Consider the following 13,832-nt stretch of genomic DNA (forward strand, 5'->3'; position numbering starts at 1 on the left):
TTTTCTATACACTTGCTCGAGTTTCTGCGAGCGAGATGTTATGAATAATGGCCGAGGGGGATTTCTGGAAACAATTAAATTACACGATAAAATTTTTTTATGATTATGAATTGACGCAGTCCGCTATAAAGTTCAGGATTTACTACGAAAATATTTTTCTCCTCATTTGTTATCGATTCATTAATACTTTGTTTACGGATCCATTTTTTTTTTTTTTCTTTTTCTTTTTTCTTTATCTCAAATCGTTTTTCTTCTCTGCATCCACAAATCGGCTACTCATATCATTACTGTTAAATGATTCATTACCTTCGTCACTATTTAAGCGATTCGAAAATCCAGTCAAGTTTTCTCTTTCTGTTTTTGATGTCGTGTTGTTTCTCGATATACATTTTTTTTTTTTTTTTTTTGCACCGCATAAAAACGAAATAATTTTGTATTATTTTGTAACAGAAATTGGCTCAAGTATATAGTTATTGCTACTAAGTGAAGTTGGATATTTTCCAGAACCGATATTATCCTGTCGATAAGAAACGAATTGTATTACTACGTTCGTATAATCATGAGAAGAGAAAAACATTGATTTGATGTTCATATTTATTTCAAACATTGCAGGAATCTGCTTATTATTAAATTAAATCCGAAGCAGTTGTGATCAGAACTTGCAGAATTGTGCGATAGCATATTATTGAAACAATTGTTAGGACGCGTATTGGTTTGATCAATTGATGTAAAAAGTTTTGTTTTCCTTGACTCTAATATCGCCGATACTTACTGCAAGTAAAAAAATTAAATAAAAAACTATTCCAGCATTAAGTTGAGTTATATAATTGCCTCAACCTTCATCGGCTTTTCAATTGTTTCTTTGCGGTTGCCATTGCTCGTTGTTGTTACATGGCTAACAATTAGCTATACAATGAGCTGCAGCCAGTTATAATATGTAAGACATTATAGTCAAGGACGAGAATATTGAATCCGTACAAAGGATGAGGAAAAACCGAAATCCCAAACAGATATTCGAAAAAAAAAAAATATGTATGCGGCACAGCTTCTCCAAAGACTGATGATTTTCTCCTTCACCGTTTTAAAATGAAGACGACGTCCCGTTAAAACTGCTGCAAAGAAAACATAGAGAATCATATTCGACATCAAATATGTGAATAAATGCAGTGCATGGCGATGTCTCTTGCGATTTGTAATCACACCATTGCGTTTATTCGCCAACCGTGTGTTAACTAACATTTTTATTTACACGACGTAATTAACCCATCTAATTAGTTCACCTCTGAATTAATTTGATTGGTGACATTGTAACATCGCCCCGTCAACACATGCTAATCTGCGCTGTAGTTTATAATTTATAATCGTGTCTTCAATTGAGTCGACATCGCCTTTTACATATTTCTTATGCGCTGATTATACATATTTGCCATCGCAAATTTTAGACCTCGTCATACGATCAACGATTTCTTTTTTCTTCCGAAAGAAGTTTGCTATATGCATCTTTTGTTCCTAGTTTGTAATAGTTAAAGCGATCTATTTTTAATATCGGTAACCTTTTATTTATATACTTTGGGATTTCATCACTTTCAGTTTTATTTCCTTTGTATACGTCGTTGTATTATGTGAGAAAACTTTTATGATTTTCTTTCAAATTTTTTTAGTTAAACATTTCCAACACTCATATGAAGCAAAGAATATGTGTCATTTTTTTTTAAACCGATGAATGTACAAATTTAGGGAAACTGAACACACTCGCCAATAGAAGATAATATTTTATTATTTTTACATCTCATCCGAGTTATGTTTTTAATGAATTTGGTATTTCATTGCACGATCAGTAGTTTCCGAGATATAACGATTTTAAAAAACTGACTCATATTTTTCAGTTAATAAACTTCGAAAATGGTTGTCCTAAAAAGTATGCACAAATTCACAAAAGTTCTTCACACATTATAACTGCATATAAATGATGAAAACAAATCGCTGCTGACGCGGCCTGAAGGTAAGTTGGATTGGAGTGAATTTAACCGTATTCCGAAAATGAGTTTTGTAATAATTCTGACTGATTACTTTCATTATAATATCCAATATCAATTTGATCCATCTTATCACTTATCGGCACAATCGTCCGGTAACCAAAACCGAATTCAATATTCAAGTTGAAAATCTGACATGATAATATCGTGCATCAATTGAAATTCCAAATCGAATTTCAATTTTATTTCCATTATTTTGAATATCAGATTTGGCTGACCAAGGAAGAATGTTTCACTACCTTATTGTAAGCGACGAATATCGACAGCTCACGAATGCTCGTGTGCTTTCTAACAAAGCGAACAATCTATAATCATTAATGGTCTAATAATAGTCTATTTTTTCTTCAGGGTATCTGTCTGTAAAATACAGAAGGAACCTTGACTTTCGATACACTTTTGTCAGTCAAGACTCTCAGCTGGTCACGATCAAATTCGTTAATCCATATAGTATTATTGTTACGTTTAAGCTGGTGTGAAAAGTTAAGCTAATTGAAAAATGATAATCGCATCATGACCACGAATATGTATTTTCTCCTCTGAACTGAAAATACTAAATCCACGGATATTTGTTTCAGCACTTGTGAACAAATCCGTATGTTTTTTAGATTTCACCTTCGGTATTGAATCAAGTTTCCAGATACTGGAACGTCTTATCTTTCCTGCGTTATCGGTGTATCATCCATTCCTGTAACTAGTGATAAGGGAGCGGCCGTAATTCAGATATATCGTTTCTTGGAACATTAAACGCATAAAGCAATATCGAGGATTGCTTCGATTTAGAACAATCAGAATACGATGGTGGATAAAATTCCCCAGGCAACCTGGGTTGGCGAAAAAATTCTACTTTCTTGGCCGAATTTTTGGAGTTTACTCCTTAAGAAACGATTTGAGTTATTGGGGCCGGTACGGAAATTATATGAGGAGTAAAATCAAGTGTAACACGAAAACTTGAGGCGTTATAGAAAGAGACAAACATATATATTGAACGTGCAAAAGAATGAGATGGAATACGTTACACAGCGTATCCTATACTCGGGGTCTCCTCTTTGTGCGGTGCTTCGTAGTCTCACTGTGTAGTTTACTACCTCTGGTCTGAGAGTTGAATGTGTGCGTATGTTTGTGCGTGATTGTTGTGTGGCTGCGTATGAATTTATAAGACGTGACGTTATCACGTCAAAATATTTGAAAATATGGAAGAAATTGATTTAGATGATAATGAAGAAGAACCCGAAAAACACATGGATGCGGTTAATTGGTAAGCTTATCGTTTACATTTACGAATAATATACATTTCAAATACGAACAACCAGATCTTTTATTTAGTGTTTTTATTATTTTTGATTAATTGATTTAATATATTTTATATTTATATATTATTTTCATTACTTATCCTTAGCGGCACACATTTTTCCTTACTTACTATCGACTTGAATTTTGTACTCGGGGGTTTTTGGGGTCGCTAATTACGAATCCGCACTCAAAAGTTAGAAATTCAAGATGGCGGATCCAATACAGCGGACCGAAAATGTAAAAAGTTGTTTGGGGGAACGAAAGTTGGTACTCAGGAGTTTTTGCGGTCACTTATTACGAATAGGCACTCAAAATTTGGATATTTTTGAAGTAATATAAATAATCCGAATAAGTACAGATATGTGTTTGTTTCTCTTATCACTTTGGAAGATGCGTTCATTTACCCTCTTTTTCTATTCAATATATATCATAATTATCGTTCGTAAGGAGTAAACTCCAGTCGTGCGTCGGAGCTGACACACACACTTTTTTTTTTACACGTGTATCAAATAATTTCTGAAAATCTGTTCCCTTCACGTCTTTGATAATATCCTCAGTTGTATCGTGATACAAGTAATGGATTCGAAATTCCACTAGTTAAAAGGTGGACTATCACTGAGACGAAAACACGTTGATTTCCTAATATTTGTAACCGAATTAACGATTTATGAACCGTGGACATGGTATGAAAAGTTAGGAAAAGAGTTGAAACCATTACGAAAACCTCTAGCTGTGTTATTTGCGCCCACGATAGCGCGAACACGCATCAAATAACGTCCCTAAGTAATGAAAATAAATTTGGAAAAATTCACTCGACAGTCACTAATGAGGCTGAAGTTGGTAACGTTATTGTGAGGATTAAACTTTCGAAAAAATCATTATTTCACAATTGCAGTAATGTCGAAAATTCACTAAATCATAATAGCATAGAATATTCATATTTGGAAAACTCGACTGCTTGGAAGTGACCATAAACTAACGTTATTAATTTCAAACTGGTAAAAACTATGATTTTGACAAATTGAGAGAAGGTTATATAATTGGATCGTTAAAAACGATTAAACTCTGATATTTTGATTTGATTCCAATGTTTCCATGCTCATTTTTCTCACGTACTAAATCCCCACTAATCATCTGAAAAATCGTTGATAATTACAGTGTACAGTTATAACACGCTAATGAAATTGTTCAAATCGAAGTGTATCATACCACGTATTTAGACGGATCTATTTTTACCCATTCCAGAAATAAATATTTGTAAAAAAAAGATCAAGGGGTGTTTGACTGAGAAGAATCTGACCATGATTAAATATTTCATGGAGTGATTACGAGATATGTGTTGACAAATAGTTTTATTATGATCAGGTGATTTTTCACGATTTTTTTAAATTTTACACGATTTCTTAAGATTATAAAGAGAGTTCTGTGATCCTGAATGATTTCTCATGATTACCGATGATTACTAACGCAGAATTTTATTTTAATGTTACTGATTTCAGTACGATTTCAGAGATTACGAAATCATTTTGAAATCATGATGATTAATTACAAAATCCCTCGAAAAAAATACGGTCGATCTCTGAAGATCTCGATGGTGAACAAAATAAGTCAAAAATATTAAAATCAGACCAACAACATCACAGGTTAAGCATTTTGAAAGTAATTATAAAACCGTTACTCAAATTACTGATATAATAGCTTGTGTTATTTGAAGTTGCTCAGAATTATTTCTGTGACATAATAGAGATGTTATTTCATGCGCGTTTATTGTCATTGGCAAAAATACAACTGCTATAGATTATTTCAAAATTTTTTTTTTTCTCTTTTCCAAACTTTTGATTCAGGCGTTTCATATTTCAAATTAACTCCAAAACTGTTGTTTACGAAAGCCCTGGATGCCAACGTTCTTCATTGCCATTATCGCCATAAGGAAATTTAACGATCGTCACCTAACGCCGTATCTGATCTCTGTTGTACCCGTAGGTAACTGAATCCTCGCGATGCAGTCAGACTGCGTCGTCCTACTTTCGAAATTCCACCTATCACTTGTAAGGGAGGTCGCAGCAGTTTGGCGCAGCCGATTTCAGTTCGAACCGTTTCATTTCCCTCCGTAACTTCGGAGGTCGAACTCTTCTTGCTCTTTAAACTGCATCACTTGCTTCTCACAGAAACCTCAAAATTCATTGAACGATCTTGACTTGTCTTCAATGGGCCCAAAAAATTTTTAAACCAATAATCAAAGATGCGAGATTTAATCTCAAAGATTCTTTGCAATCGTTAGAAGTGAAATTAGGATTGCACTTGGAACTCGTGAGGAACTGAGAGCAAATTGTCTGTGATGACTTTCAGTTTTCATATTAATTGTCGCACCGCTTTTACCATTTTTCCACTGATCAAAGTCGACACCAAACTCGTGATAACGTCATGCAAATAACGAAAATCACATTCGCAAAGACACAAATTGCGTTGTCGAAGAGCCGCGCTGCCCAAAGCAGCGTACGTAATGGTGACCTGTCTTTATTGATCGCTGCGGACCTTTCTCTGCATCGTTCTAACCTTTACGTACACAAGTGTGAACCTTAGATACGTTTTATGAGGTCACCTTCACGTTTCCACACTACCCTACAGTGTAAGTATTTTTCGATCTGTTATATTCTATTCTCACTCTTGTTTAGTCTACGGATTAGGTGAGTGCTAGCGACTTTACACAACAGAATTCGTTCACTCGCTTCCGTCTTGGCCGCCATTTTCTGACGCACCGAAATTGTGGGGAGTTTTAAACACGTATAAGAAGGTGGAACCGTTGATATTATACCATGAACATATTACAATATTGCTTGTAATATGTTTATTTATTGACATCAATGTTTCCACATACTCATATGTGCTTAAAACTTCCCAAAATTTTGGTTCGTCAGAAAATGGTGGCCAAGATGGAGGCGATTAACTGGACTCTGTTTTCTGGGTACTCCAGTGAGTGCCAATATAGGGCAGCGCCATCTTCCGTCCTGAAAAGCTTAAACCTTGATTAAGCCTTTGAGTCATACGTTATTATGCTGAATTAACTTTCATAACAAGATAGTGTTCTATGGTTTTTAGGGTCGCTGATTACCAATCTGAAATCAGATTTGAAAAAATTCAAGATGGCGGGTTCAATGTGGTGGACGAAAATTTCAATTTTGATCGAACGCGATCACAAAACTCTATGCAGAGATTTTCGCGGTCGTTGATTGGATTCGTCGTACTGAATTTAAAAAATCCGATTTTAAGTTCGTAATCAGCAGCCGTAAAAACTCCTGCACAGACTTTTTTCTCCGGATTCGATCGGATTTAAAATTTTCGATCGGCATGTTGGATCCGCCATCTTGAATTTTTAAAATCTCATTTCAGATTCGTAATCAACGACCCCAAAAACTGGTAATTTATGTAAAACATATATATATATATATACGTGTAGAGAGGTAACTTTCTCAGAAATGAATTCCTTCAATTTTCACGATTTTTTTCAATCAATTTGTTTCGAACAATAATAGTTTACATTATATCGCAATAATTACTCTCGAGTACTGAAAACCTATTAATATACTATCAGAAATAGCAAAAAACTGCACAGAAACATGTCGAAAAGTTCTCTAAATGTAAAAAAACGGTGTATTTGACATTCTAACTTTATTTTTCTCGTCAAAGGGCTATGCTAACAGAATTCTATGTATGTAAGCAACTTTTGCAGCTAGCTTTTTCGATCAATATTTCAATTCGAGTTCCGGCTGTAATCCAGCCGTCGTAGAAGTTCTAGATTTGCAAAATCAGCAGTTTCAATTGAGTTGCTGGTTGTTTACTTCTGCAATTTATACTTCTTTAAGTCTAAATAATTTCCGGACTTTATGTGCTAGTGTGAAGAAATGGTTAGTGTACAACCTAGTGTAATTAGCCTAATGAAATTCAGATTAATTTCACGTAGAGGCGTGGTTGCCTTTAATTCTTGGAAAACGGCCAAAATTCTACGAAAATATTGCCTTATGAATTTTGCAGTAGTCGTCATGAAGGTTTAAAATATTTGGGGCAGAAACGAAATGCTGTCAAGTATTACCCGATTTCTCGTAAAATCAATTTTTTCCCTTGCGACAGTTCCACAACATTAACCGTCGCAAAAAACTGAATAAACTTTATTATTGGAGTCTTCCTAATTTTGTCATTTATTCAGCTGCCGATATTTGCTCGACGAATGTGAGACACAATATCAAACGGCAACAGTTAGCGTTGCATGAATGGTTCGCGTGATAATTCAAGATCAATCAAGATCAACTGCGATATAAACGATCGGCAATCTAATTGCGATATTCAAGTTTTATTGGTTTTAATTGTTCTGAAAAATTTTCCACGGCGTTGGCAGAAGTTACGCAATCCACTTCCAAGTTGGGGCTTACATCATTACATATTGTACCGTATAATAATGAGCCTTATGTTCCAAGTGTCCTCCTCTGGGTTTAACGCCAATCAGCAGCACCGTCAAGGTTGATTCAATGAATTTTATTATGTACTACAAATTGAAGCATCGATGTTGCATTTAGATACTGCAATCGAAACAGATTATTGGAATGAGTATAAAAAATATTACCCAGATTAGAAAAATTAATATTTCTTAAAAATATAGTTATTTGTACACCTGATACAATTTTTTCTTCCAAGAATTCGATCAACCAAATTGGAAGGCACCCTGTACATAATTTAGAACGACATAAAGCACTGCCTACGTCCGGGCAGCATGTGGCCGATGCAATGAGCGAATAATTTTGTTCGTGCAAATATAGATCAGGTCCGTACTGCTCAATGCCTTGGTCATCATATTATTCACGAGAATCTCGAATATCGCTTAGTGGTTTCACCGGGCGAAGCTCGATGTCTTTTCTCTGCTACATTTACCTTCTGCATTAATTTGCACAATTTATGGTAATTGAGAACAGCGCTAGAGCACGAAACAACTTAATTTATGTTTATTAATTGCGAAACAATTATATTTCCCGTTCAACTAACGGTCCATAATAATTCACATTTAAATGTACTTTATATACTCTAATCATTTATCTCTTCTTCCAAATTACAATTTCGTTAGGTTCGAAAAGATATTACACAGAAATTGGATAAGTAAGGAAATAAAAATCTGGCACGCTTTAATTCGAATTTCTGAGGCGAAAAAGTCAAGCCAAACGATGATAAGACAATCGTCTTCATCGAGATTCATTGAAATCATCGCTATATGCTTGTGCAAAAAAATCCTGAAATCGTTGGATTATTTATCTCCCAATTGTTGAATGAATTTTACAGCATTTCAAAACTGGCGGGAAATATGGACGAGTCTTTCGCCGCGTTTCTCTCACTTTACTTCAGCTGGCGCTAAAGCACGAAGCCACGTTATCGCCTGGCGGATGATGCCCGAATCATTCTGTAGACAATGACACAGATGGCGCCACGTTTGGTATGTCTGTTGCACAATTTCAGACACCGATAGAAGCTCTTTACAATGAGTTCAAAGTTTCCAACAGAGCATTTTCGACATTCTCCTTTCTCTTTTGTATGAACGATTTAATTTTTTTTCTGAGAGTTTTAGACTCGTAAGATAGTTTAAATCAGATTATTGGAATCGAATCGGTTCAGCGTGACTGTTACAACAGAATCATCCAGCGAAACATTTTCAATCATGCAAGGGCGGAGGGTCACAAATTTATTTCCGTATAGGATAATGCGTTAGGCTTTTGACCTGAAATGCTCGTGAAAAGGTTAATGCCGTCTTCTCCCGCAGGGACTTGGTGAACTTTATACAGCTGACACTTGACGTGCAAATTTATATATTTCACCGTCCATTTTTTCACAGAATTTTTATTGATGTTTGAGGAACTTGCAGTTAAATTTTTGTAAAAAAAGAATGGAAGTAAAAAAATTTATGGGCCTCTAAATACGGCCGTAACTAAAAACAGGTTGAGGCGATTGACACGATTCCAAAAAACGAAACAGAAAAACAACGTATTTTGTTGATTAGCAAAAATGTCACTGTAGCCTGTACCAAGAAGAGAGAAAACCAATCAATCGCTTTTTCCAAAACTCTATACCAGAATACCCCCTCAAATCTTTCATAATTTTCTAGGGTGACGAATTTGGCGATCGAACATGGATGATTCAGACAGTGAATTAGTCGTTATCATTCAAGCCACGGTGAAAGTTAACTATACCATACTCGGATGATCATTTTGTGTCAGTCAGTTTTGTCGCGTCGTTGTTTTGTCATCGATGCGCGACTGCAGATCATATTTGGGCAGTTAATTGACACAAGTCGCCAATTCAATTGCGTCGACGAGCTTCCGCGTAACGGAAATCGTTACGATGGACGAATTTCGATTACATGATAATAGGTAACAAATGCAAAGGATATTTTTTACCGGCTGGAGCAAAGGTGTTGCATAGGTTAAAAAACGACAGTCGGCATTGCTTCTGAAGCAAAATTGCAAATTGCGTAACTCTATAAGTTACCTAGCCACGGATGAATATTTCTTTTGATACCACACCAATGGGTCGTTGGACTCTGGAAATATGGCAACTGACTGCAGTTTCGTAGTGAATTATTAATACTCTAAAATATCGACTTTCCCGACTTTTTATCATGCCCTCTTCCGTCTATATAAGATTAATAGAATAGGGTATATAACGAGGTTCGAAAAATCTGAACTACCAATAACTACCATAAAAAACCTTGAATTTATTAGAAACCGCTTGAAATCCGTGCAATTCTGAAGTCCTCTGAAGTGTTTCTACTTCTATTGCAATTACGTGAAATATCTGGAATCCAATGAAACCTGTCAAGTATTTTGAAGTAGCATTTCATCGTTCCCCGACGTGATGAAGTTCTCGGTATGAGAGCAAAGGATGCAGTGTTCCATTACTCATCACACATGGAAACAACGATAAGTAATTTCAACGTCACAAGCGTACTTCGTGCGTATTACTTCGGCGCATTTATCAATATAGTCTGGAAATAAGCTGACTCACCTGCGGTTTCGATCCCTATGAGGGTTGCGTGGGCGCCAGGTCGTCTGTCGACATTCTAACCAACCCTCTTGGCGTCTGTACAGTCCAGCGAACGCTCTTCAAGCTGGTCTCTGAGTGCAATAGCATCGTGAAAAAGTCTCGCTCTTTCACCCGGCTGTACACGGTCACTCAGATATGTATATTGTGTACCTACCAACCCTGCAAGCTACCTGCGTGGTTATTCAAAGTTCGTTAGCAGGCTCAAGCCCTTTGGACGTGTGGTGTATGTATTTACCACTTCCATTATTCTTTGTTACGACCTCACGAGTGTATTAGCTACTTTTTCCTCCCTTCATATTCCCAGCTAGCGAACTACCAGCTCGCAACACAAGATACTGTCATGTGGTCCTGACTTCATTCGGATCCTCGTTGCACAAAAATATATCACAACGGCTCCAGTCGCCTGCTGTATGATGCAACTAACTATTTTTTTGCTAGAACTACAACTGAACCGCAATCTTGACTATTTTATGAAAAAAAAACTGGTCATAGTAACCTCATGTATGTACTTTGTTTTCCCTGCAGCGTGGCCCTCTTCATTAGTTTTAATTCTGCCGATTCATATTCTTTGTCTTCTTTTTTCTTCTTTAACACTATGAGAGTGAATAGATATTTTTACCTAACAGCTTTAGGGATCTTACGAAAAAAAAAAAATATGAATCAGCCGTGGGGTTGGTATCTGCACAATCAAATTCTGTACTTTATTGTCTTCTGTCCAAGAAAAATGATGTGCGAGTTGGATTTGAATTTCTATAAAGAAAATCATGCCTGATCGTTCCGAGTCTATTTTTTATTTTTAGTAGTGTAAGGCAGCTGTCTAGACAACGCGATAACTTTGCTGACAGGGTTCGTGTCTAAAAAGCTTGTATCTTATCTCGACTAAGAAAAGCTCGCTACAAGTCCACGATAAGATTCTATTCTTATAAGCACATTTAGAAGGTACGGGACGTTGTAAATGCTTATTCAACTTCAATTTTGTGGCTTAATTAAGATTGTTGAAATGAAATTGCTTCAAAATTGGTACCACTGCGCCGTTCGTTCTCCTCATGCAAGGACTAAAAGAATCATTCATAGAAAAATGAGCATTAAACAACCATTTTATGTAAAACAATTGAACGTGAAATTTGTACCATCTGTCGCGTTGACCTACGGTGACGGAACAAATTTTCCAACATAGTACAGATCGTATTGCAAAGTAACTCAAGTAACACTATCTTTAAGTCACGAAATGACCACACTAACTCAAGAAATATAAAAATTTTGTGTTAGTTGCCGAAGTTAGTGTCAGTCTGTTCACAACGACGCTTCTGACGTGCGGGTTGTGAAAAAATCGTTTCTCCAAGCTCAAAGTCGTCGCTGCTAGTTTTCTGATGAGCAACTCGGTGTATAATTTACGAAACTCACAGTTTTCGTGTCTATGTAACGTGAATACAGAATACCGACAGATCACGCACTAGCACCGTGCTTTACAAAATTTCCATGACTAAATCTTATCTTTGGACGCGGATATAAGTGCCTGCGTAATGCAAAACTCGTATTATAAGAGTCTAGACGCGTCTTAGACTATAAGAATCGCTAATTACTATTATTAGTATTTTTCCTCTACCCTTGTTGATAGAGAGAGAGTTTTCAAGCCACGTCATGTTCTTCAGTGTTATACAATAAGAAATCTACACCTCGGCCAATTATGCCCAATTTAATAATTCGCATAACTGATGTCGTTATCGGCTAGATGCGAGAATATTCTATTTTAAGCAGACATCGTCACAGATAGACAGTTAACGGACAATGAATTTCGCTTGGATCATAACGCATTCAAGACATCTGGATACCAAAAGTAACGGCTCATTGTTGACTAGCTTGGATAAGTTAGTATAAATTTCAGGCTTGGAAATACCCTTGAAAGCTAAAGCTGACTTGATGATTTTTTCCAAAGCAAAGAAGTTCCAGAAAAACTCAATGAGCATATTGGTTCTTGGATCACACACAACGAATGCTTTTTTAAACTTCTGATACACTAAACAGTTAAACTTATTGTGCCACACACCTCGATAAAGTGAATCACTCGTTGTCAGTGACAGGACCTGCAAGAATTTGGTGATATTGTATCGGAGTCCATACAGACTTGTAGTAAAAATCAGACCAACAGACTACCTCCATAAATGCATAAAGATAATATTGATGATCGTAGTGCAGAATATCAAAAATCTTCTAGTTTTTAGCCTACGAAATATTTGACTATGAAAAAATCATCAAAATCACCAGGATGAGACGCCAGGATAGTAGTCCCTGTTCTTTCTCTATCGGTTAGCAAAAAAAAAGTGTAAAATACTATTTGTTAAATTTAGGTGAACGTCAAAGTTTCAAATGATCAAAGCGCAGATTGATCATTATGTAAAGGTAGGATTTCATCAGTCCGAAGACTCAAAATTCTGAATAGTAATCGAATTTCCGGACAGTGAAAACTTCCAGCGGTCAAAATTGCAATGTGATCTACTTTTCGAAAGTTTCCGAGGTGAATTCTTGGAATGCTCTTGTTTATTAAAAATTTGATTTATATTTGAAGTTTCGAGCGTTCCCAATTTAAACCATTCGGAGTCTTGAAAATTGCGACTTATCGTATTCGACGTAACGGTCACTATGAATTTGGAAAATTTACAATCTCGATCCAGATCCGCCAAATTTGTTGGTTAAACTGGAAAGTCCGACGTCCCCTTGATACAGGTCGCCAAGGGAGCTGAGGTCTCGGTCTTGGGGCGCCGAAGGTCTTGCTGGTTCCCAGTTCCTGGGTCAGGTCAGGGCGCCCGGGACTCGGGGTTCAGGTAGTTGACGGCGTGGCCGCAGAGCTGGCGGGGGCGTGCGGATCGCCCTGAGTGTGAGGGCTGGGAGGTAGAGGACTGCAGGAGGCTCGGTGCGGGTCGATATCAGCGTCAGTCCTCTTTGCGTTGAGCACCAGCACCGACGACAGTGCAGCGATACCGAGTCCCTCCCAGAGATCGTAAATCGGGCGTTGGATACAACGGTCGTTTTGTACTTTGTGCTTTTCTCCGTGGCGCCAAACGTTCTGAAGGGGCGAGTCCAATTATTTGAGCAGTGTTAAGTGCGCGAGGTTCAGGTGCTGCAACACTTCGAAATGGATTCGGAAATTATATCAACGGCCACGAACCTCGTCAAGGAGGCGGTGGACCAGGGAGCCGACATCGTCTGCAAGAGATCTCCGTCGACTCCGAAGCCCAATTCGAACGGCACACCCTGTGTGTGGAACATCCTCGACCCTAGTAAGAACCTATTGCTTTCTCCCCTTTTTGATTTTGCTATGTAATTTTTTAAGTGCATAATTCAACTTCCCCCACTTCCGCTCTTCTGTTTCTTCTTGATTTTAACTGCGCCTCGTCTTGTGGTGACTTTCTTTATCTTTTTGTCGGT

At 37.0% G+C, this 13,832-nt stretch overlaps 1 protein-coding gene and 1 long non-coding RNA gene across 5 annotated transcripts in view; one reads left to right on the forward strand and one right to left on the reverse strand.

Moving 5' to 3' along the window:
- LOC107221355 (reticulon-1-A) overlaps nucleotides 1-13,832 on the forward strand; it is a 45,914-nt gene that overhangs the window by 11,719 nt on the left and 20,363 nt on the right. The window contains exon 1 of one of the 4 annotated variants that reach the window (XM_015660307.2): nucleotides 13,334-13,684. The exons of 2 other annotated variants lie outside the window; for them this stretch is intronic. In XM_015660307.2, coding sequence (XP_015515793.1) covers nucleotides 13,540-13,684 — 145 coding nt within the window. In that variant the 5' untranslated portion in view covers nucleotides 13,334-13,539. Of the gene's footprint in view, nucleotides 1-13,333; nucleotides 13,685-13,832 lie in introns of those variants that run through there. One more of the 4 variants, XM_015660308.2, reaches the window with a different exon arrangement.
- Nucleotides 5,174-6,253, reverse strand: LOC124292729. Its single transcript, XR_006902637.1, has 2 exons — nucleotides 6,205-6,253; nucleotides 5,174-6,076 (listed from the first exon to the last, which is right to left on the reverse strand). It is a non-coding gene; the product is annotated as an uncharacterized LOC124292729 (long non-coding RNA).

This window comes from Neodiprion lecontei, chromosome 2 (assembly GCF_021901455.1).
Source record: "Neodiprion lecontei isolate iyNeoLeco1 chromosome 2, iyNeoLeco1.1, whole genome shotgun sequence".
Lineage (NCBI taxonomy): Eukaryota > Metazoa > Arthropoda > Insecta > Hymenoptera > Diprionidae > Neodiprion > Neodiprion lecontei.